Source organism: Seriola aureovittata, chromosome 2 (genome assembly GCF_021018895.1).
Source record: "Seriola aureovittata isolate HTS-2021-v1 ecotype China chromosome 2, ASM2101889v1, whole genome shotgun sequence".
Classification (NCBI taxonomy): Eukaryota; Metazoa; Chordata; class Actinopteri; order Carangiformes; family Carangidae; genus Seriola; species Seriola aureovittata.
The window spans coordinates 30,445,001-30,472,670 of NC_079365.1; the positions used below are offsets into that span (position 1 = coordinate 30,445,001).

At 42.9% G+C, this 27,670-nt stretch overlaps 1 protein-coding gene and 1 long non-coding RNA gene across 2 annotated transcripts in view; one reads left to right on the top strand and one right to left on the bottom strand.

Moving 5' to 3' along the window:
* The window catches only part of LOC130181516 (uncharacterized), a 6,605-nt gene extending 3,463 nt beyond the window's left edge, over positions 1 to 3,142 (bottom strand). The window contains exons 1-3 of the long non-coding RNA XR_008829584.1: positions 2,862 to 3,142; positions 1,664 to 1,785; positions 34 to 114 (exon numbers count right to left, since the gene is read on the bottom strand). This is a non-coding gene — a long non-coding RNA (uncharacterized LOC130181516). The remainder of the gene's footprint in view (positions 1 to 33; positions 115 to 1,663; positions 1,786 to 2,861) is intronic.
* Positions 1 to 27,670, top strand: part of ptprt (protein tyrosine phosphatase receptor type T) — a 318,930-nt gene that overhangs the window by 130,261 nt on the left and 160,999 nt on the right. Inside the window, 2 exon segments of the mRNA XM_056395774.1 lie at positions 15,270 to 15,385; positions 17,757 to 17,937. Of these exon segments, the coding sequence (XP_056251749.1) occupies positions 15,270 to 15,385; positions 17,757 to 17,937 (297 nt within the window).

Consider the following 27,670-nt stretch of genomic DNA (forward strand, 5'->3'; position numbering starts at 1 on the left):
ATGCGGGAGACGGAGAGAGATTGACATTTTTACCGCCTGGTTGTCGTCGCTGCTGTCGGCGTCGGCTCACATCGTGTTTGCTCTCTGCTCCTTTATTCCTCGGCAGCAAAGCACCTTTTGAAATGAAATGAAAGAAAAGAGAGTGTCATTTTAAAAATCTGCCAGCTGAGTTTTTAAAACATTTTTTTTACATATATTTTCCAGGCTTAAACTCAATTTTCAATACATTTTTTTTCCCTCTGATTCGAGATCTGTGCCTGATAAACCGAGTCCGTCGTCAGAGGACCCGGGCCCACATCTCGTTTGGGATGAAAGCCCCCCCCCCCCGGCTGATGAGAGCTTTGTGGAGCCTTTGTGAAGCTCATTGAGGCGTTTCAATAATATAAACACGGCGTGCTCATTCATCAGCTGTGATAGCAGAGGTCAGGATTAGCATGTAGGGTAAAGCGCTTCAAAGTGACTTAGTAGTCCGTCAGATTGAGATCTATCTGCAGGACCTTCATCAAGGTCATGGAGAACATGTGGGTCTGTGGAAAGTTTTCACTTAAGTTTTATTTATTTTATTAACCAGAGACTCTGTCAGTTTCTATTTTCTACTCTCTGTTTGCCTTCTTAATATCCCTCCACTGTGTTCATCCATCTTCTCCGTCCTCTCTTTCATCCCTCCACCTCCCTCCGTCATGTGCTGCCGTTGTGATCAAAATTACAGAACAGCACCAAGGTCGGTTACATTATGTCGCGTTTCAACTGTCTTTAAAACGCAGTCAAATATGGCCGACAAAGACAAAGTGCGCCAACAAAGAGGAACCGGTGTCAGAGCTGAAACAAACCCACAGGGACACGAGACGCGCAGTCGACTGGAGCCGTGTCTCGATTGAGAGGCCGCACCTGAAGACGTCACGGCGCCGCGACTTCCCGTCCCGCTTCAAAGGCTCTTTCGAATGCGTCCGTCTTTCCCTGTGGCGCAAACTCTCCCCAAGATTCATTGCGCGCCGGTAATGAAAAGAATATGGCAGAAAACAACGCTGACACTTTTAACTGCAAGGTTTCAGCTTAGTTCGACATCTCGCACTTCAGCCTCAGTATAAATGATTGACAAACAAGGTCGCAACAATCTCTGCATTAGTGACGTTACAGTGATAGTGGACTGAGGTTTCAGGCCTCCATACATTAGAATTAATGAACAGCTTTCAGATGAGTAATTACCACTGAAATGCAAAGACGTGTAAACACACGGAGGTCAGTTGTTTGGACGTCAGTTTCGCCCTTGATGTCTGTACGTTACCTTTTAAAAGCTGATCTCTCGCTTTGTGTCTTTCTCTCTCTCTCTCTCTCTCTCTCTCTCTCTCTCTCTCGCTTGCTCTCTCTCTACAAACTTCTGCCTCTGTTTTTCTTGAAGGATTCAATAAATCCCACTCTGCTGTCTGTGCTCCCAACTGAGGGAAGCCGTATCATGGGACGCCAGTCAATACTCCCCCATTAGGCCGGTGGGCAAGACAAAAATCACTGACACTTAGAGCGGTCACACAAACAGAAACAAAAACAGTAAAAAACCACACACGCAGAACAGCACAAAGACTCTAATGGTCATGCAGCGTCTTGGTTTTAGACCCTGTAACACACACACACACACACACACACAGGTGTATATTTGTGCACACACCACACAAAGACGCAGTAGGTATATTGTAAGATGTTCGCTCGATGGGGTGGCGGTGTCGTGACATTTGGAAAGAGGCGTCTCAGCACTAAGCCGTAGAAGTCCTCTCCTCTTGTCTCTTCGATCTGCAGACGGGCAAAGAAGAAACCAAATAAATAACTCATTAGAAGAAAAAAACGAAAAAACAAACTTACACTTTGAAAAGGCTTTTCTCTCTCTTTCTTATCCAAACATTAAAAGACAGGCACTTTAGCTCTGTAAAAAAAAAACAACCTATCAATGTGTATATGAGCATTGGATGGAAAATACAATCACATCCATCTTTTAGTGATAATTACAGTTAAACCATGAAGGGATTTTATGATTGTGTATCAGTTTGTGTTGATTTTAAAGTTTCTTATTCAGCTCTTAAAGTTTTACATGTTGCTTATTCTGCTGACATGTTGTGCAGAAGGTGTCGCCGCATGCTAACACTTTAGCACACATCATGTGGAGTCACAGCAGGAGTGACAACCACTTTACTGTTTGCATTAGTCGACAGGATGACAGAAGCCATACAGCTGCTAATTAACGGTTAATACTAACTTTTCAATTCTGGCCATGAATATATTTTCTTTTTATTACAGCTTCATTTTTCTAATATTTTGACAGTAGCTCCACAGTTTATATAAGGAGAGGATTTCAGCGGTCACCCACTAACACTGATCCGTCTTCGGGCTGAATGTGAGGAATTTCCATTTCTTTAGCAACAGTGGGGAAATATGAGACTTAACATCCAGCCTGCTTTTACCGGACAGAACCTCACAGAGCCAATTTAAACTCAATACTCTACTGATTCTAGTAAAAGACTCTATATATGAAATCGCCGACCTTCCTGTTAGATGTTATTACCTACCCTCCCTTAAAGAGGTGTTTCAAACTGTTCCTTCTCCCCCATTCCAGCCCCCCCACCCCCATCTCAAACATCTACATCCTTAATTTATTCAAAATACAAGGCAATTTCAAAAATTAACTTTTTTTTGTTTGTGGTATCTCAACTACAATGATTAGCGCAGAGACTACCCTCATCAGAGCTGTTAATTACTTCCTTTTGATAAATGCTGCAGGTGATTATCTAGTTCTTGCCCTTTAAGCTCTTCATTAGATACAGTGCACGATAGTATTGACTTCATTGCCTGGAAAAAAAACAAAAAAAAATAACCTTCTTTTCTGTCAGAACTCAGCTGTTATGGGTGATGCGTCTTCCTTGGTGTACCACAAGGCTCGTCTCTTGGACCACTGTAATTGAAACGCTCCCAGAAAGTTTGTAGTGGTCTGGAATACTGACATGTGGACTTGTGAGGCTGGGAGGTGTGTAGTCACCTCTCTATCGTCAGCAATCTGTTGAAGCCTTGTCTTTTCAGAGAGCACCTCCTCTCCTAACACCTCTAACACCCTGACATGTCTAACTAGCTCTTACTATGAACTTCTTTACCTGATCCACCTAGCCACTAGTTTCACTTAGTAACCTAGCTTTGATTAAGCCTGTCTTTCTTGAACCCTGCCTGAAAGAGAACCAGTGCTGGATGCTGCAGAATACTCTTCAACTTAATGAAGGAGAGTTTGATTCTTTTCTAATTGTGCCTCGATGTCACAGTGCAAATGTGGAAGTCTTGCAGTCAAAGCAAAATAGTTGCAGGACCTGTTAGCTGATTCCAACATGTGTTTTAATAATCATGTAACACACGGTGCTTTGGTAGTGACCGAAAGAATGAGATCACGGATACAAATGGATTTTCCTCTGCAGGATGTCTGGACTCAGCTTTAGAGCTCGGGGTTTGTTTCACGTCAAAAGGAGCCAGTTGAGGTGGTTCGGTGGTTCTGTTTGAGATGCCTCCTGGGCGCCTGGTCTTCGAGCGTTGTCCGACTGGTACGAGACCTTGGAGTTGACCCAGAACACAGTGGAGAGATTATATATCTCATCTGGTCTAGGGAACGCCTCTGGATCCCCCAGGAAGAGCTGGAAAACATTGCTGGAGAGAGGGACGTCTGGACGACTATCGCTTGACCTGCTGCCACCGCGACCCGACCCCGGATTGAGCAGAAGAAAATGAATGTTTATATGATGCTGTTTAAACAAAATAGAGCGAATGTTCCAGCTGCAGCAGAGCGACAGAACAGACGATCAACTGGGGGCACGTCAAATAATTTTGGTCTCTGTAAAAAAAGAAAATCAGAAACCGCGATTTATGAATACAATTTTAATTTTCTTTCAAACGACAGCCCCTGAAAACGCCCCGTGAGGGATGTTGCTTTGGTGATCAAGTGAAAAAATAAAAAATAAAATAGAATATCCATCGTCAAAGATAATTCATAACACAAGACCCACTGGAGGTATCATCACACAGCATGAGGAAAATCGAGTGGTTTTTGAAGTAAAAGACATTTTCTTTTATAATTTAATGTGACTGTTGCGGATATAATTGGCTGAGTGACATTATTGCAACGAACAGCTGTATTCATGCTTTTATCGCAGGTCCTCCGGCGTTTCCCATCCCTCCCTCCACTTTCTCGGCCACAATGACATTTTTTTTTATTTTTTATCTGAAGATGAATATGTTCGGTACCACCCTCCGTCTCCCTGCCTCCCTCCCTCCCTCGCTCTCTCTCTCTCTCTCTCTCCTTCCAGGTCGCAGCCTGTATCTCTCTGTCTGTCACTCTGCCATTCTCAGCCAATTACTGGCTGGCTTCAGGTGCTTAACCCCAGGCCTCACCATCAATTGGCTCATTATATCGCCGCTTTAAATCTTCCTCTCGTCCCCTCTAGCTCTCTGTTTCTGTCTATTCCTTTTTTCCTTTTCTTTCTTTTATCTGCCTTGTTTTTGACTTTACATCTCTCTTATGTATTTCCTCTTTCATATTTCTTTTTGTCTTCTCCCTCCGTCCCTCATTGTGTCTCTCTTTTTCATTTCTCTTTCTTCTTTCTGAGTCTTTTTTTTTTGTCTCCGTCCCCATCTCTCCCTCCCACAAATGAAACTCTCATCCTCAGCACTCCCCCCCCCCCCCCAACCGTCTATTCCCTCTCCCTTTCTCCCTCCCCTCTCCGACCCCCTCATTCTGCAAATTTCTCCAACTCAATTGTCCCTTCCCTGCCTGTAGGCAGCAATGGTATTAATAAAGCAGGATTTAAAATAGATTTCCTTTCTGCTCCATTTTGAATTACATTAGTGCGTGGTTTAGGCTCTGAGCGTTCCTCCTCTTGTTCCTTATCACAGTATACATTCAGCCTGCATCCATCCTGCTGAGAGACTACAGCTCTAACCGGGGAAGATGTTGCAGGACTGCAGGCGTCCTGCAGCTGTGGGGTGATGGGATGTTTTAGAAAGATACGGAGACAGACTTGGATGTAGGACAGTAACTTTAAAGATAGAGAGCGGCCGGGGGGGATGGTGGCAGCCCTCCAACCGGTTCCAACCCTCTGATACGACCCATAGGAGCATCTCCTCAAACAGCAGCAGGTGTACCACACCTTGGTTGTCACGGATACAATACTAAACACGCAGAGTGTACCGAGAGCGGCGTACCAGACCTTCGTCGGCATGGTTACAATAATAAACCGTCAAAGCGTAGTCAGGGTTAGCCAGAAAAAAAACGTACTCTGTTAGATTCAGGTTTGGTGTTGAGATACGTACCTCCTTGTGTGACAATCTTTGTTGCCTTGGTTACGACAATAACAATCGAACACCGCTCTCCCGTGTCGCGTTCCCATGTGTTGTTGATGCATCCATCCACCACAACCACCATAACGTGGACTTTGTCTCTCTCTATACTACGTCACCTGACTTCCTCCTTTGCTCCTGTCATAATTACTGCGACCACCAGATGTCGCCTAGCAACAAAACGCAATAGCCTGCAGCACGGACGACCTGTGGGCTCGTTTGCTCAACAGTCTCCTGGTAACTTATGGACAGTTCGTTAAAGAGTATATTCTCTCATTTGAACACCTGTTTGAAAAAAGTTTGTCATTTTTTTTCACAGTATGTTTTTTTTCTTTGGAATAAAAATCTGACGGTTAGCATTAGCGCTAATAGCTTCCACGTACACAGCAGCTCTTCCTTTGTCAACCTGACCATCAAAAATAAGAGCTGTCACAATATGTTTAAAAGCTCTAATAAAGAATCTAATCATTAACATCCAGTTTCTCAATAGCTCATATCTGCATGAAGTTATTTTTCTGTGTCTTAAAGATTCTCAGTTACTTCAGAGAGCGGGGGGGGGGGGGGGGGGGGGGTTTAAAGGAATGCTGCCGTTCAGTCAGATATCGTGAGTTATGGTTAAACTCTCAGTCGTTGCTTCCATGCAGAGAGACGTAATTAAAATCCACTAAAAGGCATCTGCTACTAGTCGGTTTAATCCAATTTATCCAAGTCATGAAGCTCCAGGGTGTCGCCTTGTCTGCAGCTGCTTTTGTGTGTGTGTGTGTGTGTGTGTGTGTGTGTGTGTGTGTGTGTTGGCCGATGAATTTGGTGCATTTATGTATGTTTTAGGTTATTTCTCTGTTTGTGTGTCCCTGTACATGTGTAGACTGAGGCAAACATGTATGTCCTCTCTGAGAAGAAATATGTGGAACTTTTGTGTGTGTGTGTGTGTGTGTGTGTGTGTGTGTGTGTGTGGAGGCAATGAGCCAAATTAATGACATTCTTAAACCTGTCATGATTAAGAGGCTGATAATTTGATAAGGCTGCTGTCAAGGTGCTTCACTGGTGAAATATTACATACTTCACTTTTATTTTTGTTAATGAGGTGAATCTGAGGATGTTCTTACGTGAGTGTGTGTGTGTGTGTGTGTGTGTGTGTGTGTGTGTCCATGCTGGTGTGTTTCTACATACGTGTTATCTTTATGTAAAGACATTATAGGTACTTCAGTTTGGACATGGTCGTTAAACGCTTCACACAAATGTGCACTTAGAGACACACACACAGACACACACACACAGACACGCACACACACACACACACACACACACACACACACACACACTCACACTCTTTTGGTAAATCCTAGGCAAAGGGCAAAAGCCCCTATGAGGGTTTTCATCTGATCTTGCTTGTTTGCTTGTGTGTGTGTGTGTGTGTGTGTGTGTGTGTGTGTGTGTGTGTGTGTGTGTGAGTGTGTGAGTGTGTTGTGTGTGTGTGTGTGTGTGTGTGTGTGTTGTAGTGGTAGGAGCTGAGATAGAGGTTAGGCTGTTATTTCTTCGGTGTGAGGATGCAGATTAAAAGTGCAACCTCTGCAACATATCAACGGTCACACGGCTAATGCTGAAGATATGCGAGCCTCAGGGTTGTGTGTGTGTGTGTGTGTGTGTGTGTGTGTGTGTGTGTGTGTGTGTGTGTGTGTGTGTGTGTGTTGTAGTGGTAAGAGCTGTCAGGATCTCTAGTATTAATTGTATTTCTAGCCTTTGGCCAGTGTATCTTAGAAATATGTAATTTCCCTACGTACACCGATACACACACACACACACACACACACACACACACACACACAGCCGTCCCTGCCATGTTTAACCCAGAGGGCAGCTCTCCGTGTTTTCCTCTGACTCTTCTTTTACTCTCATTTTTTATATTTTCTCCTTTTAGCTCTTTGTGAAAACAGAAAAGAGAACGAATGAAAAACACAGGAAGGAGACGCAGACAGGTAGAGAGCAGCAGAGGTATGAGAGGCCATAGAGAGAGAGAGAGAGAGAGAAAGATAAAGATAAAGACATGCAGGCCTCTATTTTGACGACACAATTGCAAAGATCAGGCAGGAACCGCCGGGTCGTTTCAGCAAGGCCAATGAGAGCGTGTTGAAAGGCAGCAGCTATTTTAGTTCTCTCTCTTAGAGGAAGGTGGAGTGCCGTCAGATCATTAGGAGCACAAAAGCTTGTCGTTGTACCTCATTCAACTACAGTGCATCTTCTGTGTGCTTTTAAATTGCTGGTTCACTGAAGAATCAAGAGACTGTAAAGCTGCGTTTCCACTGGAACTTTCAGTTGCAGGTACTTTTCTTCAGGAACTAAAAGGTTCCTGTGGCCCATTGTTGTCTGCGTTTCCGCCGCGGGGCACTAAAGTCCCGGGAAAATCGTGCAAGATTATTACTTTACATTATTCACAGCACTTTGAGGACATAACCTGAACGAAAATACGGGACAAATTGCGTCCTGTATATATATTCGATACAGGACGCAGACGATCCCGTATTATACGTGACGGCAACTCTAGCCACTCCGGTTGTTGTGGTCCTTTATTTATTTGAAGTTCTGTTTCAGTTCAACAGTAATTTACATGAGCATCAGCAACACCTGATTGATCCGATGTTATGTTCATTTCCCGCCAGTGACCAAAGCAAAACCCTGACAAGGATCAAGTCTGTGTTGTTTATCCCTTTTTTTAACTTTAAGAGACCAAAACCCCAGCAACACTTCATCAGGGTCATCCTGATAAAGACCACAAGCCCAAACACGTTGGTCTTAAAAAAGTTCCTGTTGGCTGAATATTGAAAATGTTTTGAGGTGTTGTGCGTTCCCCACCTCCCACTTCCTGTCTGAGGAGCCGAGCTAAAAAGCTTGGCCAGCTCGACAGTCAGGTAGTTGGCATTCTCAGTTCGCCGTTAATATTTCAGACTGGTACTCGTTAACTGGCTGGGGGACTGGGTCAGGTTTCAGCTGTACAAGCTCCTTGTTAGGAGACACCAGGAGCCGAGCTGCTGTTTTTACCGTTTGGTTTTCATTCGGTAAGATCATATCACGAGGTTTTATTTCCGTTTTAGGTTTCTTTTAGGAGGAATTCCTCGTACTCCCATTGTGGTTGTATTCAGTTCTTTGATTTCAGGCCAGTCTCTCTTGCAGTTTTCCTCCTGGTTGTTTGTTTGTGTCAATTATTGGAAACTTTATTTTACCAAACACACCTGGTCTTATATTGCTTCCCTGTCTCCTAACGAGCTGGGTCGTAACATAAACGGGGGCTCATCTGGGATGCGTGATTAAATGGCTCAACAAATGAGCGCTCAGATTGCAGACCAGTGTCTCCAAGGGAAATAATATTAGCTTTTCCTCAGCAACAGCAACTTTTCCACCATATAGAGTGATTTTTTAATCATCATCGTGAAATCTTGATAAGTAGCCTAGACAAGGAAAATCCCTGGTGACTCCGAGATTGTCAATAAAGTTTGAACGTGGCATCGAGTTTAACCAGGAGGGTTTTTTTTAATAATTTGTTTGACACAGGCAGCAGATTCCATCTTCACAACAAGCCGAACGTCTCTGCGAAGAGCTTGAACTTAAGATAAAAGTCATGCAAAGACTGTGATTTAGAACTTAAAAGCAAAGACGCCGGGAAATGGGAGGGAAAATGAGAGGTAAACGAGTGATTGAGGTAGCGAATGAGCACAGGAGGCAGATGGGAAAGGGCAAAGGAGGGATGAATGAGAGTTGATGAGAGCAAAGATAAAACAGACAGAGGGAAAACATTATGAGAAAAAGTATTAATGACGGCAAAGGAAAACAAGAAAATAAAAAATAAAAAGAAGAAGATGAGGAAGGATTAGACAAAAACAAAAAGGAACAGGAGAGCAACATAAAGGAGGATGGGGAGCGTTGGGAGGCAGCAAGATTGATTTCCACTCCTCCTTTTCCTCTCCTCCCTCTTCTCCCTGGAATGGCTCCCTAAAGTCTTTGGATTAATGGCTCCATTTCTGCTGCTCATTCATCAGATTCAGGAAGGCATCCCAAAACACAATGCCTCACTAGCCTCTCGCCTGAACTAGATATCTACCTGCCAAAACATCCAATAGACCCTTAAGTACTTTCAAAGGCAGGCAAAACAACTTTATCTCTTCCTCGGGTCAAATCAGGAGGGAATTAGCTCCGTCCACCGGCACAGCTGCTTGTTAGCCAGCGTATTGGAGATAATCGCAGAAAAGTCAAGAAGGAAAAAGGTGTTAAAAGACCTGGATCTGATTATTATACATTTAGCCATGGGTGTCAGATTTCACTTGACACGTCGCGGTGGGGATCAGTCTCCATTTTCATCGTCCTCACTTTGAAAAAGGTTCAGTTAATGTCCTGAAGCAAGAGTCATTCATCCAGTAAATTCAGGCACACACCAGGACGAGATGTGTAATCGCACAAAGGTTGTGTATGTAGGGGCTAGAAACAGGAAGTGATACGAAAGGTGTTGTGGCAGTTGTAGCCTGGTAGCTATAGTTGCAGTTGAGTCCGTCCTCGTGTAGGAAACGAACCAAAAGGTCGTCTGTGCAGCAGGTTATTATCACCTATAGTTGCGTTTTGTTGCTAGGCGACATCTAGTGGTCGTAGTGACGACGACAGGGAGCGAAGGGGAAAAGTGTCGGTGACGTAGAATAAAGAGAGACAAAGTGTTCGATTCCCACGTGACGCCAGCGGCCTGCGTTGTTTCTATTAGCCACGACCGTTCGTTAAAGTAATTATTGTAACCATGACAACGAAGATCGTCTAATGTTGCGGAAAAGTACTTATTTAAACCCAAATCACCATCTTTTCCTGAACCCTGGTCATTATAGTAACCATGGCGACTAAGGTAGGCACGCCTCAGGTCCACTGTTCCCGGGAGGCGCACCTTCGGGTGGTGTCGGAGGGGTTGGAAGCCTGTGTGGGTGTTAATGTTGGAGGACTGGTTGTTGTTGCTGCAGTCAGTGGTTTCCTATTCATTTGTGCAAGCAGCATAACAGGTGAATGTTTCCCTGTTGCTTTGAAGTGGAAGGGCGAGGAAACCACTCGGCTCTGTTGTCCTTTTAATGGGGACCAAAGGACCACTTGTACCCCCCCCCCCCCCCGTCCAACACAGGGGGAGGGACGCCACGTCTGGCTGCAGCGGGGCCTCAGTGTTTGGCCTTGTCACATTGGGCGCCAGCTGTGCCGTCCACAGTGCCCTATCACAGTGTGTGAGCGCTAACATGCCAACCCCCCTGACCCAGCCTGATTAATGATGGTGGGACTGTGTCCCTCCGGAGGTACGAGGGTTCTTCCTCCACTCATGCACAGCTGGACTCTCTTTTCTTTCCATCCATCCATCCGTTATCTGCCTGTGTCTGAGATATGCAGGAGTTTCTATGTCAACCGTTCAGACTGCCAACAATCCATCAATGTTTTGGACATATGAATCATCCCTCCATCCATCCATTCTCTGCTCTTCCCCTCCTTGTTCTCACTACTTCCTGTTTATCCGTCCTCTCGTCCTCGCATCATAATCGGTCTTTGATGTGTGCGAGTGGAGTTTAGAGAGCCGCTCTGGAATGGATGCAAACGGAGAGATCGAAAATAGATGGAGGCTTGTCGATGGAGGGAAAGAGCAGAGAGGAGAAGAGGAAGAGAAAATAAATCAGATGGATGATGTGGCAGATCTGGCATTTGTCATGACCAAGGGCAGCCTGGGAGACACCATCATCGACTTAACGATGTAAACAAAGTTATAATTCAAATAACCTCTCCTGCTCTCTCTCTCTCTCTCTCTCTGCATCTCTCTCCATCCTACTCAATTCATCTCCAGCTTTTCTTTTTTCTGTCTGTTCTCTCTTGTCTTTCCCTCCATCTACAGTTGGAAATGCATTTTTTTTAAGAAAAGCTGAGAGTCTCGAAACAAAATTTTCATTTTGTTGAGTTTGCCCCCATCCCCCCACCCCTGACCCCCCCTGACCCCCCCCACCCGACCCCAGCTACCCCTGTTTTCCCAAACAGAAATTAACAATCTGTTTAGAGGGTCTCCAACGGAGCTCGAGTCAGATTATCTGAAAGATTAGCTGCCGTCATACCCGACTCAAAGACGACTGGATTAAGTGGGCGGTAGTGGCGGCGATGGCTGGCGAGGAGGGATGGGGTGTGTGTGTGTGTGTGTGTGTGTGTGTGTGTGTGTGTGTCTGTGGGTGGATTTAGTTTGGTTGCTGTCTGTTGTTTTTGGCCCGTTCCTCTCCAGACCTCAGAGCGTAAATGTGATTATCGCTAACATGGTTTGAGTCTTTGCAGAAACACGAGTCATCGCAGCGAGAGCGGCTTTGATTTATTGCTTTTCTTTGGGAAAAACTGGTTATTTAATTCTCTCTCCTCGGCTCATTGATGAGTGATTATGTCTCTCTAATTGAGGAATCACGGCGTGCGCGTTCATTACAGGTACATCACTTGATCTGTTTAAGTACGCATAATTACAGGTTAGTTCACATTTGTTCTCTGGAGTTTGACTCTGAAAACAGGATCTTGCTCAGTTTTTGACTCCCACTGAAATGTTTGTACCTCTGATCAGGCAGCGACTGTGTTTAATGATTTGTTCATAAGTTTCATCGTTTGTCCAATTTGCAACCCACTTATCCAGTCGAGGCATGTGGGGGCTGTAGCCGTCCCAGAATGCACTGGGTTAGAGACAGCGTATACCCCAGATAGACAGACAGGTAGTGTATCCACATATATTGAACCAACTTACTCCAGCTCATCATTACACTCGAACACGTCATTATCATCCTGCATGATTGAACTTTGATTATGATTGATTTGATCTTTTGACGCTGAAATCAGAGTCTTAGTCTTTGTGATGGAGTTTCTGCCTGTTTTCATCATCAGATGATGGAAACCATGTGGGCAGAGTCGACCTGTTGCTCGCCTCCACAGAAGCTCGACCTGACCTCGCCACTCATCGCTATTTAACATAACGTTATGATATTGCAGTTATTATTGTTATATAATATGATAATATATATTTATACAAGCATAATGACTTCATATTATTATATAATATAGATATATATAAGTAATACATATATTGTCAAGTACAATAATATGATAATGGTGTCACAATATAATAGATATTAGGTAATATAATAATTGTAAATACATCATTATATTATAATAAAATAAATATATATGTCATATTACATATAAATAGTAATTACAATATCATAACGTTATGTTACAGATAAAACACAGATACATATGAACAGCCAGTCTTGTTTGTGATGTCATGTCCATGTCTGTCCATCCTTCATGTGACACCTGTTTTTATGTTACAGTATCTCACCAATAAAGGAATTTTAAAAAATGGAAATAGAAACTTTATCACTGGTACAAGTATAATAAAAAAAAAGATGGACATCTCGTATCAGATGGACCAGCCCAGACAAACAGACACACGAGTGATCACATTAACTGTTACAGCTAAGTGCATATAGTGTCACTGCTGCACGACGACATGCACATGTTCTGTTCTTTAATAAAATGGAAATCCAGCAAACAGTGTCAGTCAGATATGGTAAAGCTGTATTTTGTGAGGACAGTATGTGGGCTGTGTGAAAGCATATTGCCTGCTGTGCTGACCTGAGGATCGGGTTATAAGTTGGTTATATCACTTCCCCCCTGCAGCTTTCTTGGCTGCCAAATGTCAGTCTGCCACAGTTTTATCCAGGAACAGTAGATTACTTTACAGGCTTTGGTCTTTTAAGTAGAAACACAGACTCTTTAAACCATAAAGCACCCATGGGAGTCCACCCAAACTCACAAACACAGAGGTCTCTACGTGCCGTGCACACACATATACAACAAAAAAATAGTAAAGAAGAAAAACAAAAACAAATGGACAAGATACCTCAGACTTTCAGGGATGATCCTGTTCTCATCCTTGAGCCGAAATATAGCTTTTCCCCATCTGCAGGCGCACACACGCTCACATACACTACACACACACACTACACACACACACACACACACACACACACACACACACACACACACACACACTCTCGTCTCCTGTCTCAGATGGCCTCTAAGATGGCTAATCCACGGTGCCGTTGTCTAATCTTGTCTCATTAGTCTGATCTTACATTTACAGTAAGAAGCTTGTTTGAACAATCTCATAATGCACTTAAATGTCTTCATACAGTCTTTAGGGGTTAAATTAAGGGTTAACTTTAAGTCTATCAGTCTGCTTAATTATTACGAGAGGGGTCAATTTGTTTGGCTTTTCCCAATTCAAACAGTCAATCATGAGCAGTTAACGGCCAACAGAAGTTCAGAGGCATTTTTAATGATTTCTGAATTGATTTTTTTTTTAGTCCAGTCTGGTTCATAGTGACAGAAGAAAATGAGCAATGATGCTAAATATTCCTGAAGGACAGATTCTGCCTTGGTTCAAAATTAGAAATCAGAATTAAATTTCAAAATTTTAAGAAGAAAAATATTTTCTATGGTTTAGATGTGACACAGAGTTTTACAAAAAAATCATCTGATTTTTGTTGCAGGAAAGCTCAGCAGGATGAAGTGGATCTTTTAACAACAACTGAAAACAGATAAATTAGAGTATTTATTATCTAAGTTTAAAAACAGAACCTGCAGGTTAAATCCTGCCTGAGGATCCGCTCAGTTCTCCAGAACGACTGAACCCTTCTCACATGTCACTGATTCATTAACCAAGTTGTTCACACACACACACACACACACACACGTCGTCGTGAGTAAAGTTTTCATTCTCACCGCAGAAGTGCGACTGACGCAGCTTCTCGGATTCTGCACTGACCTGTTTCGGTTGCCGTCATTAGCTGATAGAAACTAATTAGGCAGAGAGAGAGAGAGAGAGAGAGATTGGCTTGAACAGGCTCGTTAGTGTGCAGCCAGTCGTGGTACTCAAACCTGGGGAAGAGAGCACAACATATGGCTGGAACAATGCTGCATGTGTGAGTGTGTGTGTGTGTGTGTGTGTGTGTGTGTGTGTGTGTGTGTGTGTGTGTGTGTGTGTGTGTGTGTGTGTGTGACATATGGGATAGGCAGTAATAACCGCTCCAACTGTCTGCAGATCAATACAGCGACTTCTGTGCTAATCTCTGGCCTGTGAATCTGGGCTCCTCTGTTGTGACACAGCGTGACCTGGTGGTTAGACACGCCGACCGTCCTGTTACTAATAGATCACAGGTCGGAGCCTCCGAACCTGTTGACAGCCTTCGTGTTCCATCAGAGTCACAGTCATGGGCCAGTTGCACAAAACACCTGAGGAAAACTTTTCCCTAAAGTCTTCTCGTTTAGGTGTCCTTAAAATGTTCACTTTAGTATTTCAGGTTTTCTCTTTATCTTAGTCTTAAGGAATCACTTAAAGTCAGTTCAACTTTAAAACGTCTTCATTGCAATCACAAATTGTTGAGAGAAAGTCAGGCAGCGGTCTTTTTCATATTACACAGTTTATGAAAGATGGTGTTGATGGGAAAGGTTGAGTGAGAGTCGTGTAACTGCTGAAGAGATGTAGATAAATGGTGATGGTGAAGAACTGCTGTGTTCTTTGGACAATGTAAAAGGAAGCTTAAGTTTGGGTATAAACATTTTAAACTTGGGTGGCAACAGATACTGTCGTCATGGTGATCAAATGTAAACTAAAGGAACATTTCTGGGGCAGTTGGGAAAGATGGTCCTGCGACTTAAAGTTCAGAAGTGAAAGCCTGAAACATCTCTGGCTGATGGTGACACGGTCGCTGTGTCACTGTGCTGCAGTGAAATAATTGGCTCAACAGCTGTTCCTTGTATCCGTCTCTCCAGCTGAGCTGAAGAACTAACTTTTCTTTCTGTCCGTGTCTCTCCCCCTCCTTCAGATCCAGTCCACGGTCCCCAGAACGTGAACGTGGTGGACGTCAGAGCCCGTCAGCTGACGATACAGTGGGAGACGTTTGGGTACGCGGTGACGCGCTGCCACAGCTACAACCTGACGGTACGCACAGCTGCCCTGATGTTGTTCTGTGACTGTAGACTGAGCGGTGTCAGTTATATTTTGTGGTAGGGTCGGCTAATATGGCGAAAATATAATATCACAATACTATTTTATCATGATTCTTTCTTATGTTGCTTTTTAAGGCTATTTTGCAAGTTACAGAACAATCAAACTAATTTCCCTATTTAAAAAAATACAAGGTAACAAGAATAACAGACCAAAGTACTTTTTTAAAAACAGATTTTAATCAAGTGGGCAATTCTATAAAGTATGAACATTCAACAAGAATTCTGAAATAATTGAGACTTGTTTTCCATTACGCCATTATTCCAAAATGAGCATTGGTTTCAAAAGGTAAAACAACAACACTATAAATAGCTTATCGGAAAAAAGGGTTGAATAAGGTTAAATAAAAAGGTAAACTAACTCTTGTAATAAAAAAACCTTATTGAAAAAAATGATATTGCGGATTAATCTCATTATTTTACTTTGCTCTGTGTTCCTACTGTAATTTGTAGTTATTTTATTAATAGGCCTTTATAGTACATTTTTTCACTGGTGCCCATAAACCTCTCTAAAACGAAAAAGGGAAGAAATGTGCTTTAACTCTTTAATATGAAAAATAGAAAAACACACTGGAGCATTTTGATGCCAAAGAAACCTTTTAAACCCAGTGAAAACAGAGCTGATCCTCAGCCTGCAGGCTCTCAGCTGTTTACAAACCTCTCGCAGCCTATTGGCTTTCACCCTGAAGTGTCCGCCCCCCTAGTTTGCTCTGATTGGTCGAGAGACACGCCAGTGTCGTTCAAAAAAGCAGTGAAAAAAACTTTTCTTTCGATGACAAGTCATACGTCTTACGCTCGGTTACGCTCGTCTTCTTCCCCCAACTCCCCTGACGTGAAATCCATGCGATCCGATCTTTACAGGGAGTCCGCCATTTTTTTTTTTAGCCAGAAAGCTAACAAACAATAGCAGAACCGCAAACACAGCTACAAGATGGCACCGGAAGGCGGGAGGGAGAGAGGAGAAGTGAGGGAAGAGCTGCGGATACAAATCGCTCAGTCATCTGCTTCTCAGGATGTTATTCATAACCTGCATATTCACAACCTGGATATTCACAACCTGGATATTCATAACCTGGATATTCACAACCTGGAATACTTTTATAAGGAGCCCTTTTGATTTTTGTGATCTGTGGACCCTTACGGACTAAAGGAATATAAGTAATGGAGGAATGGAGGGAGAATCGGAGTTTTACACATTTAAAGGTAGGCAGTCACCACCCTCAGCTGGTACACAGTGCTGGTAGATATTAATAAATAAGTCTTGGTTAGTGCAAAATGAACTGAACATTTGATTTATCGAGACTCTAACTGATCTAACCAGGTACAGCCTCTCTGTATTGACATTAGTTAAAGTGTTTACTCTGTCAGAAGTTTGCAATAGGCCCATACAAGGGCCTTTTAACTGACATTTTTTTCAGTGAACATGTTAAAATGATTAACTTGACCTTCTACATGAAAAAGGTACAATAATGTCACCAATTGTTACAGCTATCAAATTACGCAGCATCATGATGGAGAATAATTAATGTAACTGTCCACAAAATGGGGTTATGCAATGTTTTGATATTAGATCGTGAATGATTAAAATGTCTCCACCATCATTAGTATCATGAAACAGGGCACATTCTATTGTTGCAGCAACTTGTCTATCAGATAAGGCTGCAGTCTTTTTATATGTATTTTATTTAAAGTAAAGATGGTAAACTTAGCCTACTGTATAAAAATAGAAATACAAAAATACAGTAAAAAGGAAAATGAACATTTCTCAAAACAGTATCTGCTAGCCTGCTGTGCTTGTGACTGTGGACAGACATAGCAGATTAAATGATCACGTTCTACATGTTCAGATTTATGCAGGTTGAACAGGTGTATTGATAAAGTTTTGGCTCTTTACTTGCGAAGGTTTTATTGCAGTTATTTACAGTAGGGTAATCAAAAATATGCTGTTATTTAAAATCTGATCCGCAGAGATCTCTTCTCAAAAACAAATGGACCTGATTTAAACGGTAAAAACACAATAAAGCGGTTTCATGTAAAAAATCTGCACATGCAGCCGGCGGCCGGGAAAACACTGCTTATATAGCACTTCTCTAGTCTTAGAGACCATGCGAAGCACTTTACAATACTGACCACATTCAACCATTCACTCACACATTCATACATCAAACCCATACACTGAAGGAACAGCCATCAGAGGCGCTGGTGGACCCGGGGATTGAACCGCTGACCTTCCAATTAGTGGACGACCCGCTGTGCCTCCTGAGCCACAGTGGAATAAATGTCACGTCCTTCCCTGTGTTTCCCAGGTGCAGTACCAGTACGTGTTCAACCAGCAGGAGTTTGCAGCGGAGGAGCTGATCCAGACGTCGTCACATTACACTCTGAGGGGCCTGAGGCCCTTTGTCACGGTCAGACTGAGGCTGGTGCTGGCCAACCCTGAGGGAAGCAAGGAGAGCGAGGAGATAGTTAAACAGACAGAGGAGGACGGTGAGTGAAAGATGTGTATTCAATGTGTTTAACAGCAAATTGTGTAACGCAGCACTGGTCCAGCCTGTAGCCAGTTTATAACAGCTTCAGCTATTCCAGCAGCTCAGTCTCTGGTCAGCGTCTCCTGGGAGAAAAACCCTCCGGCTCACAGAAAATGATTCATTTTACTTATCTGACAGCTGCAGCAGCTTGTTTAGAATAAACCCAAGGAGAAATGGCCACCTACAGAGACCCAGACATCTCCATCAGAGAGCACGAGATAAGGATGTCACAGTCCAGCCCACACGGTGTGATTGACAGGTGCAGAAACAACAGAGCAGTGGGTGTTGAGCACTGGACATTAAAACAACAACAGAAATGGTCTCCAGCTGTTCATGTGTTAGGATGTCGATTTTGTATTTTGGGAAAACAGGTAAATTCATAGGTACTAAGACTGTGTCGCATGCTAAAAGAATTACAGTTGGAGAGCAGCTTTTCACATTTGTGGTTATTTATTATAACCTGAGTTAACCTGGAGGTCTGGATGTGTCCCAGAGGTCGTCTGTACAGCAGGTTATTATGACATCATAGTTAGGTTTTGTTGCTAGGGCACATCTAGTGGTCGTAGTAATGATGACAGGAGCAAAGGTTCAGGTGGGCGGGGCTTGGTGACTGCTTTGTTGTGACATCACAAAGTTCCAGAAGTCCTGACGGCTGGTTTTAAGGCTCAGTATCTGAATACAGGCTGTGTGCATTTCTCTGTGGACTGAGGCTTTGATACTTTCACAGTATTAATATAGAAGCTAGAGCTGATCTATAATCAAACTAGATGGATGAAACCTTCGAGAGGTGATTGAGACTAAACCAGAGCTTATTGAATTATAGTTTGGTTAATTCTGCTAACATGCCAGTAAAGCATCAGAAGCAGATGAGATGGTGGTTGCAGAGTTTTGATATTTTTCTACCCTTTGGTGTTCAGAAAATTAAATAAAACAAGTTTATCTGAGCCAAAGTAACCAGCTAAAGCGATGAATGAGACAGGAAAGCCTTTAGAGACACACTAGATCTATAATCACACACGTTTGATCCCTGCAATATCCAAAATTGCTCTAATCAACAGAAATGTCCTGTTATTCTGCCCCTGAGCAGGACGAGCCATAGTACACACTGACGTACTCCTCAAGCTCAAGCGCACCCCGGCAGCTGAGATGATTTCAAAACAACATTTTAAGCTCCCTGTTTCCTTTCCAGAGGGCTCCATGTTCTACTAATTCAGAACAGAGTGTTTGCCCCAGCCGCCGCCACTAATAATTCACTGCTGCCTCACATTTCTCTCAACAACACACCCGCGATAAAATGGAATCGCTCGAATCCATTAGAGGCGACGCCTGATAAGCGGGATAAAAAACCTTCTAATGATCCAGAATCTCACATCTCTTTCCCACCCTCCTCAGGGCTCGCTCCTCTTCTCCTGATCTCATAACTAATATCCTCTGAATTTAGCTTCTGGGGAACATCACATCTCCGCCTGAAATTCCTACCTTTGCTCGTTGAACACACAGATACACACACACAGATACACACACACACACACACACACACACACACACACACACACACACACACACACACACACACACACACAGATACACACACACACACACACACACACACACACACACACACACACACAGACTTCAAGTTGTCTGAACCCTTTTAAAAAGAGAGAGCTAACGTTACTGGGGAGCAGAGATGGCTTTAGGGGGGGAAGGAAGCAAAAAAAAAAAAAGAGAAGCCTTAATTGTTTTGTTCTTAATTGTTTTTTATTTAACCATCGTTAATCTCCTGGTTGTAATTCAGTAATTAGGGAACAGAACAGCAATTGTTCACACGGAGGCTAATTGCTGTTTGTACGGTAATGGCTTTATAGAGCTGGGGCTCCTGCAAATGAAGCAGCTTCTCTCTCTCTCTCTCTCTCTCTCACACACACACACACACACACACACACACACACACAACACACACACACACACACACACACACACACACACACACACACAAAACACGCGCACACACGTATACATATATATGATTTTTTTTCCTTTTACTATTTAATGTTGCTGATGAAATAGAAGTATACTTTATCCACTGTTAAGGGGCAAAATGAGGAATTTACAATTAGAATATAAAATTGCATCTCTCTCATGCTTTGGACTTATTTTTTGTAATATCAGAATGATGCTTCTCCGGTTTTAATCATGTCCTTTTTAATTGTTTTACCTACTGGAAGCTGCACATTAACTCTCACACAAACACACACACACACACATGCAGCCTGCCCAGTCACGTTAAGTCACAAACCCTGTGGCTGTCTCACCGTGACACATCCAGCGTTGTTGATTTGACACAGCCGTTATTTTAGGGATTTATACTTTTATCTTGGTTCGGTGCTGCTTAAAAAGTTTAAGATTTCCTGTGTTTACTCCACAGACTGATTTGCTTTTGTTGTGCTGCGAGGCTAATTACCTCCCAGAGCGTTTCAGAAGTTCAAATGTCTTCAGAAACATAAGTCAGGAAGCCAAAAATGGCAAATTGAGATTAAAGTTTTATTTTCAAGGATGTAAAGACAAGGTGACTGGTTTGGGCCCCTAGCTGTTAGGGAGGGGAGGGGGGGGGGGGGGGGGGGCAAGGGCTTACAAACTTTACTTCTCAACAGTGTCTCAAAATGTGGCTCCCTCTCCCTAAAATGTGCAGTGATAGCTCAGAAGCAGTGTTGCCAACTATTTTGATTAAAGATGATCCAGTGTAAAGGTGTGTGTCCATGTGTAGTGTGATTATAGATCAGCTCTAGCTTCTATATTAATACTGTGAAAGTATCAAAGCCTCAGTCCACAGAGAAATGCACACAGCCTGTATTCAGAAACTGAGCCTTAAAACCAGCCGTCAGGACTTCTGGAACTTTGTGATGTCACAACAAAGCAGTCACCAAGCCCCGCCCACCTGGACCCACCATCCAAACCTTGCAGGATTTGGTTTCTCTGAGTGTTTTTTACCTGAAATCTGCTTCATTTTTATTGGATCACTCAGAAAACAGTCAGCCAATCAGAAGAGAGGCTCAGAGCCTCCTCTCTGCTGATTGGCTCACCGACCTGTTGTTACTAGAGCTGCAGAGAGAAGCCTGAGAGAGGAGATGTGAAACTACACTGAGATGGTTTTTATATCTTCTTATGGATCAACACTTCAGATAAAACAGAAGAAAAAAATATGGAGCTTCATTGATTGTTTGTTGATGTATTGAACAGAAGAAACGCAGGTGACACACTTGCTGTTGCCAAATAGCTGCTAATATAATTCTTAGAAGAAGAGGTGATACAGACTGTGGGTGCTGAGGTGGTGCGACGGCTCCACCGACTTCCTCTGGCACATGTTTGATAAATAAAGGCCTGGAGCTGCAGCCGCTGTGTTGAGCTGACCTGACAGCTACCTGACAAATAGGTGTTTCGTGGTTAGGTTAATAGGCTAGTGTGTACAATAAGTGGACATGACATTTGTCTCTGAGGCAAGTCTCTCTGTGTGTGTTTGTGTTGATGTGTGTGTGTGTGTGTGTGTGTGTGTGTGTGTGTGTGTGTGTTTGTTTGTTTGTGGCTTCAAATTGTCCTGTGCCATTATGAACGGATGGACAGCTGCAGGAAAATGGAGGACGAGAAAGGAAAATAGGCACGAAGATCCACACAAAAAAACCAAAACAAAACACAAAGTCAGAGACACACACACACACTGTGTACTGCTACAACTATTACTAATCTAATCTACTATTACCAATCAGTGGAATATCATGAATACAAATGCATTAATGTTTATTGAGTCACCGATGCATTGTACCCTACAAACGAAACAGGGACCGACCACACAAACACTTCTCTTCAGTGGTAATTAATCCGGTTTTCTTGTAGTAAAGAAAAGTTAGTGGTGAGTGGTTTTGTTTCTAAAACAACACTAATAACGTCCAGTGATAGGATGTTATTTCCAAAGCTGCTGATAATGGCTTAATTCACGTTGTTTTTTATCTATCAGGCTGGATATCTTATCAGTGGTTAAGCACTTCTCAAAGTCAAACATCTGATATCAAATATTAAAACAAAGATCTTAAATCTCTATATTTGTGACATGTTTATATTCTTATAAACAGCCGGTGTTTTCTATCAGAGAGAAAAACTCCCCTCTCTGCGAGGACAATCACAGTCATTGAGATTTAATAATCCTTTTATCTTCAGAGAGCGGGGCCTTTTCTCAGATAACGGCACACGAAAAACAACAATCAGAGACATCAGCTTTTATTATCTGTTTCTCAACAGCTGTCACTTCTCTAAAAGGAGAATTCATCAAAGTGCAGTTAGTTGCAGGAGGGCACTTGTTTACGGGGGTTTTAATCATTTTAACCGTTTATTTGGTGAATCGAGGATCACAGGATGCTCTCAACCCACAAACCACCAAAGTAAAGTTTCAAGTGAAGGAACAAAATGAAAGAAATATTCCACCATTCATCGGTATCGTGGCCTTTGTTGGTGCTGCTTTGTGTTTTTATGCGTCTTTAAACTCGATCTTCAAATAAAGAGAAAAGATTTTCATCTTAATATTTCAAAGATTGTCACATTTGACTTTTATAACACAGGTACGCTGTGTTTGTTGTCACCTGTTGTTGATGGCGACACGGACTGAGACTGGTATCCGAATGTTAAAAGACGGATTTTTAACATGTTAAAAACTAGGTTTCTCTCATATATAACATCTTCTGTCTGGGAGCAAACAGTCCCATGTTCCTTTAAAAAAAAAAAAAAAAAAAAGCAGAAGAAAACACAGTCGTCTCAAATCATGAAAACTAATACACATCTGTCCTGTAATCCTCATATCACAATGTGTAATTTAATCTTAATCCAGCCCAGCATGTGTTTATTTGTTCCCATCATCTACAGTGATGAAATCTGGAACAAGAAGAAGAAGAACGGCTGTAAGAAATACTGATACACCAGGGATTACATCATGTTTCCACATGTGGACATGAGACTAAATGAGGTGTTTCATCCTAAAATGAGATATTCATCAATTTTTCATTCTTACAAAATGACTGATGGAGTTATATTAAAGGCCCAGGGTGGTGCTGTGAAGTACCGTGGGATCATGGGAGTTGTTGTCTTCACCACCATTGCCTTCAGCTTCTACAAGTTTGGATTCCTTCAGTGTCGGTGGTTTTTACCTGCAGCTGAATTATCCACAGAGGTCTCATCCTCTCCACAACAAACAGACCAGCTGATTATAACCGGTAAAAACACTGAATAAATCAGTTTCACTTTAGAAATGAGTGATTCACTGAGGCAGTTCAGCGGAGACAGGACGTCAGGGACTCGCTGGAAGCTTGAGATTGTTGCTAACCTTTGTTTTGATTTTTCCTTTATAATTTATAATCCAGTTGTTCAGAAGGTTTTTACCAGCAGCCGAATTGTCCACAGAGGGGTCGTCCTCTCCACAACAAACAGACCAGGGGATTAAAACCAGGAGAAACACTTAAAAAAAAAAGCAGTTTCATGTTGAAAATCCTCTGATTTACCGATGCTCTTCAGTGGACACCGGGCGTCTCCAGTGGCTGGAGCTGAGCCGTCTAACATTTACTCAGCTTGTTTCTCTGATAACTTCAGATCCAGACAAAACCACCAAAGTGTAAAAAGTGAATCTTATAAAAAATGTGACTTAAAACTGGAGAAAAGTCAATTTTGAGCTTCTGGCAAACAAACACAACACTGGGATATGACGTCGTTGACAGGCGATCAATGAAACGCTTCCATGATTAAAATCACAGATTTCTCTGGTTTGAGAAATTGATGGAAACATTTGTCATAATGTGAGAACACAATTCAGCAACATATTGAACATATATCTAGTTGTTTTTAGACATTTTAATGTGTGAAAATTGTTTATGCTGATTATTTTACATGATGATTTTAGTGGATTCACAGAAAGCAAACTGGACAGGATAAATCAAAGACTTCTATTTTGTTTAACTGCCACTAAACTGCTGCAAAATACTCACTTCTATCTTGATTACACGTCCTGCAAATAATTTCTAACCTCCCTAACAACCATCACTTTTAATATGCTTTCTGCTCACAAGTACCTGCTACGAAGGTCGACGCTCTGAACAAAGAATAAAAATCAACATTTCCATAGAAATGACCAACAACAGGTCTGTTGGTTATCGTAATGAAAACACGGATATGAGCCGATAGAGGGATGGAAGCCAGACAGGAAACAAATCTGAATTGAACTAAGGATAGGGAGAGAGAGAGGGGTTAAAAAGAATAGAAAAATAGGCATGGAGTAAAGAGAGAGAGAGAGAGACAAACAGAGAGAGAGAGAGTGCTGGCTTAATAAAAGAGGCCATTCATTGTGCAGCACGGTGGAAGTTAATCAACTTATGATTAATGTGTTACAGCTGCTGTTATCTTTTCAATGAAGCCTGTTTTCTTCTGTCTCTGGCCCCCATGGTGCACGGCAACACACACACAGAGAGAGAGAGAGAGAGAGAGAGAGAGAGAGAGAGAGAGAGAGAGAGAGAGAGAGAGAGAGAGAGAGAGAGAGAGAGAGAGAGAGAGAGAGAGAGAGAGAGAGAGAGAGGAGAGAGAGAGAGAGAGAGAGAGAGAGAGAGAGAGAGAGGAGAGAGAGAGAGAGAGAGAGAGAGAGAGAGAGAGAGAGAGAGAGAGAGAGAGAGAGAGAGAGAGAGAGAGAGAGACATATACAAGTGCCCAGCAGATACACAAGTGCGTTGCGTGAGTCATGATATATACACACTGGAAAGCAGCATGCCAATGTCAGGGTACACGATGTGAGTCACAGACTGCTCTCACATGCATTCTCACACACACACACACACACACACACACACACACACACACAAAAGTGAGTGATAAGGTGTTGAATAAAAATGGCAGCATCTAATTGCGTTTCTTTGTTAGGGTAATTTGATATGCTCCACAGGCTGGGGGCTTAATCAACACCTTGGAATTACTAATCATAATATTCTTCTGTCAGAGAAGTCTGACAGTCTGTGTGTGTGTGTGTGTGTGTGTGCGCGTCTCAGAGCATGTGAGGACGTTAACCCCTGACTTTTTCATCACAATATGTTTTCTATAATGTCGTTGTTTCACGTGTGTAACATGGTGCGTTCACTGCTGTGTTTGTAATATTATGAAACTTTAATAATTTATATAAAAATGTCGATTGCACCAAATATGAATTGCGATATAAAGCATCGGCTGAAGCTGCACAAGCTGCTAAATTAGTTATTTCAGTTAAGAAGAAAAAATATGAACACGTTTGTGTAACAGCTCTCAGATCTGTATGAGTGAATTAAATTGTTAAAAAATTTCGAAAGACTCTCGACGCTCCGTGACTCGATTAGCTGCCGAGTTGTGGTCATTTAAACTGACTTCACGTCACTGTAGTGCCACCTGTAGGCGAGGTGCCACCTGTAGGCGAGGTGCCACCTGTAGGCGAGGTGCCGGCAGGTTAAATGAAGCTAAATTGCACAGAGCTGTTGGCTGCACCTGTCAGCTAAATATGTCTAGTGTGTGCACTGAGGATTTAGAGCAGAGGTCTGGATCCGTACCCAGACGCCCTCCTATCCGGATCCGGACATATAACCTATTAATTATTGAGAATTATCCAGTGCTGACGAAAGCATTTCTATTTTAACCTGCGCAGCTTTTCTAATCTTTACGGCTCCGGTCACACGATGCTGCTGCTGTTTATTATAAAAGTGATTGAGAATTGAATACCACAGGTTCAGTTTGTCCCATCATCCACTAACATTTGAATTCGGCACGGGTGATATTTGAGTTGTTGGTTTTATGTTTGATGTGAAATACTCTGTTACAGTGGAATATGAATTTATTGGTTTAGTCCGTGTGTGTTTTTTAAGTCGTGAGTGATTGTGCGGATGTGTTTGAGCGTGTTTGGAGATAACTGTGATGCAGCGACGCTCAGCCAAAGACAAATCTCCCTTAAGGTGACAATAAAGTAAATCTTATCTTAAGTCAGGCCGTGCAGTTTCATCACTTGAAGAAGCAGCAGGAACGCTTTGAACCCCCCACACACACACACACACACACACACACACACACACACACACTCACCGGAGGTCGTCTTAAAGCTGCTTGATGTTTTGGAGAGAGATGGATAACGGCTCCCGGCTCTCGAGTGTAAGAGGAAACGCTGCGGAGCGTTTTCTGCTGGATTGAATCTTCGGCTCTGAACGCAACACGGTGTTCAGAAACGTTCTCACCTGAGACAAAGGGAGAAGTTATATCACCCCCACCCCCCCACTCCACCCCCCCACCCCCCTCGCCGGTGACAGACTCGTCTCTGTGTTACATTTAGTCTCATCCACAACAGCGGAGCGAGCTTCACTTCCTGCATCACCGACACAATTCACAGCCAACGGCAAACAGATTAAAGGTCAGAGGTCACGGCAGAAAATATTCCTGCAACTGCAGAATGATGGTGAGGATGAAAGTGAGGAACAAAAATAAGAAGTGAGGAGAGGCAGCAGATATACACACACGCACACACACACACACACACACACACACACACACACACACACACACACACACACACACACACACACACGCGCATTTCAACACATTGCAGTCATCTGTCCCTCATGACTCTGTCTGTCTCCTTCTCCTCAACATTTAGAACATTTCACACCCCTCTGTCTGTCTGTCTGTCTGTCTGTGTGTGTGTGTGTGTGTGTGTGTGTGTGTGTGTGTGTGTGTCTGTGTGCGCTTGTGTCTGTCTCTAACTGTGTGTGTGTATTTGTGTGTAACAGGGTGTAACTTTGTGTGTGTGTGTTTGACAACTTCACTCCCTGACAAGGTGTCTGACACTTCTTCTCTGTTTGTAAGCCTTCATGAAGTCAGTGTGACAGCCTGAAAACACACACACACACACACACACACGCGCTCTTGTTACTAGGTAGATTTTACCATAATGAGTCAGGTGTGTGTGCGTGTGAGATGTGCAGCGATGTCGTCATGGCGCTGCAGTAAATATCTGCAGTACAGACATGGACAACAACACGCTTCCAACACGTCAGATTTGAGTGTTGGGCAAAGTGCTGACTCTCAGTTTTTACACAGTCTAACTTTAAAGACCTCGGTTGTCATGGTTACAATAACAGCCATGTTTACAGTAATAAACAGTCATGGCTGGGTTAGGTTCGGGTTAAAATAAGCACTTCCTCAACATTAGACGATCTTAGTTGTCATGGTTACAATAATAACAACGAAAGGACATGGATAAAAGATTCGACTTAAACTGCTGGTTTCGCATGGGAATCGAACACCACTCACCACCACATATACCTCCTGACATCTCTACGTCACCCACTCTTTTCACTTCGCTCCTGTCATCATTACGACGACCACTAGATGTCGCCTAGCAACAAAACCTAATCGTGGGTCATAATAAGCCGCCGCACAGACGACCCGTGGGCTCGTTGTTCAGGCTCTGTGTCTTCCACACTCCTCCTCAGTTTTTGGGGACCAGAATGAATCTCACAAATATCTTGCTAATGAAAGTTTGTATTGATCGCAGGTGGAAGATTTGCCTTCTGTCACCAGATAATAGTCCGTGACTGGAAAGCAGATGATGTTGAGACTGAGAAATCAGAATAAATCACATATTCTTAAGTGTCACT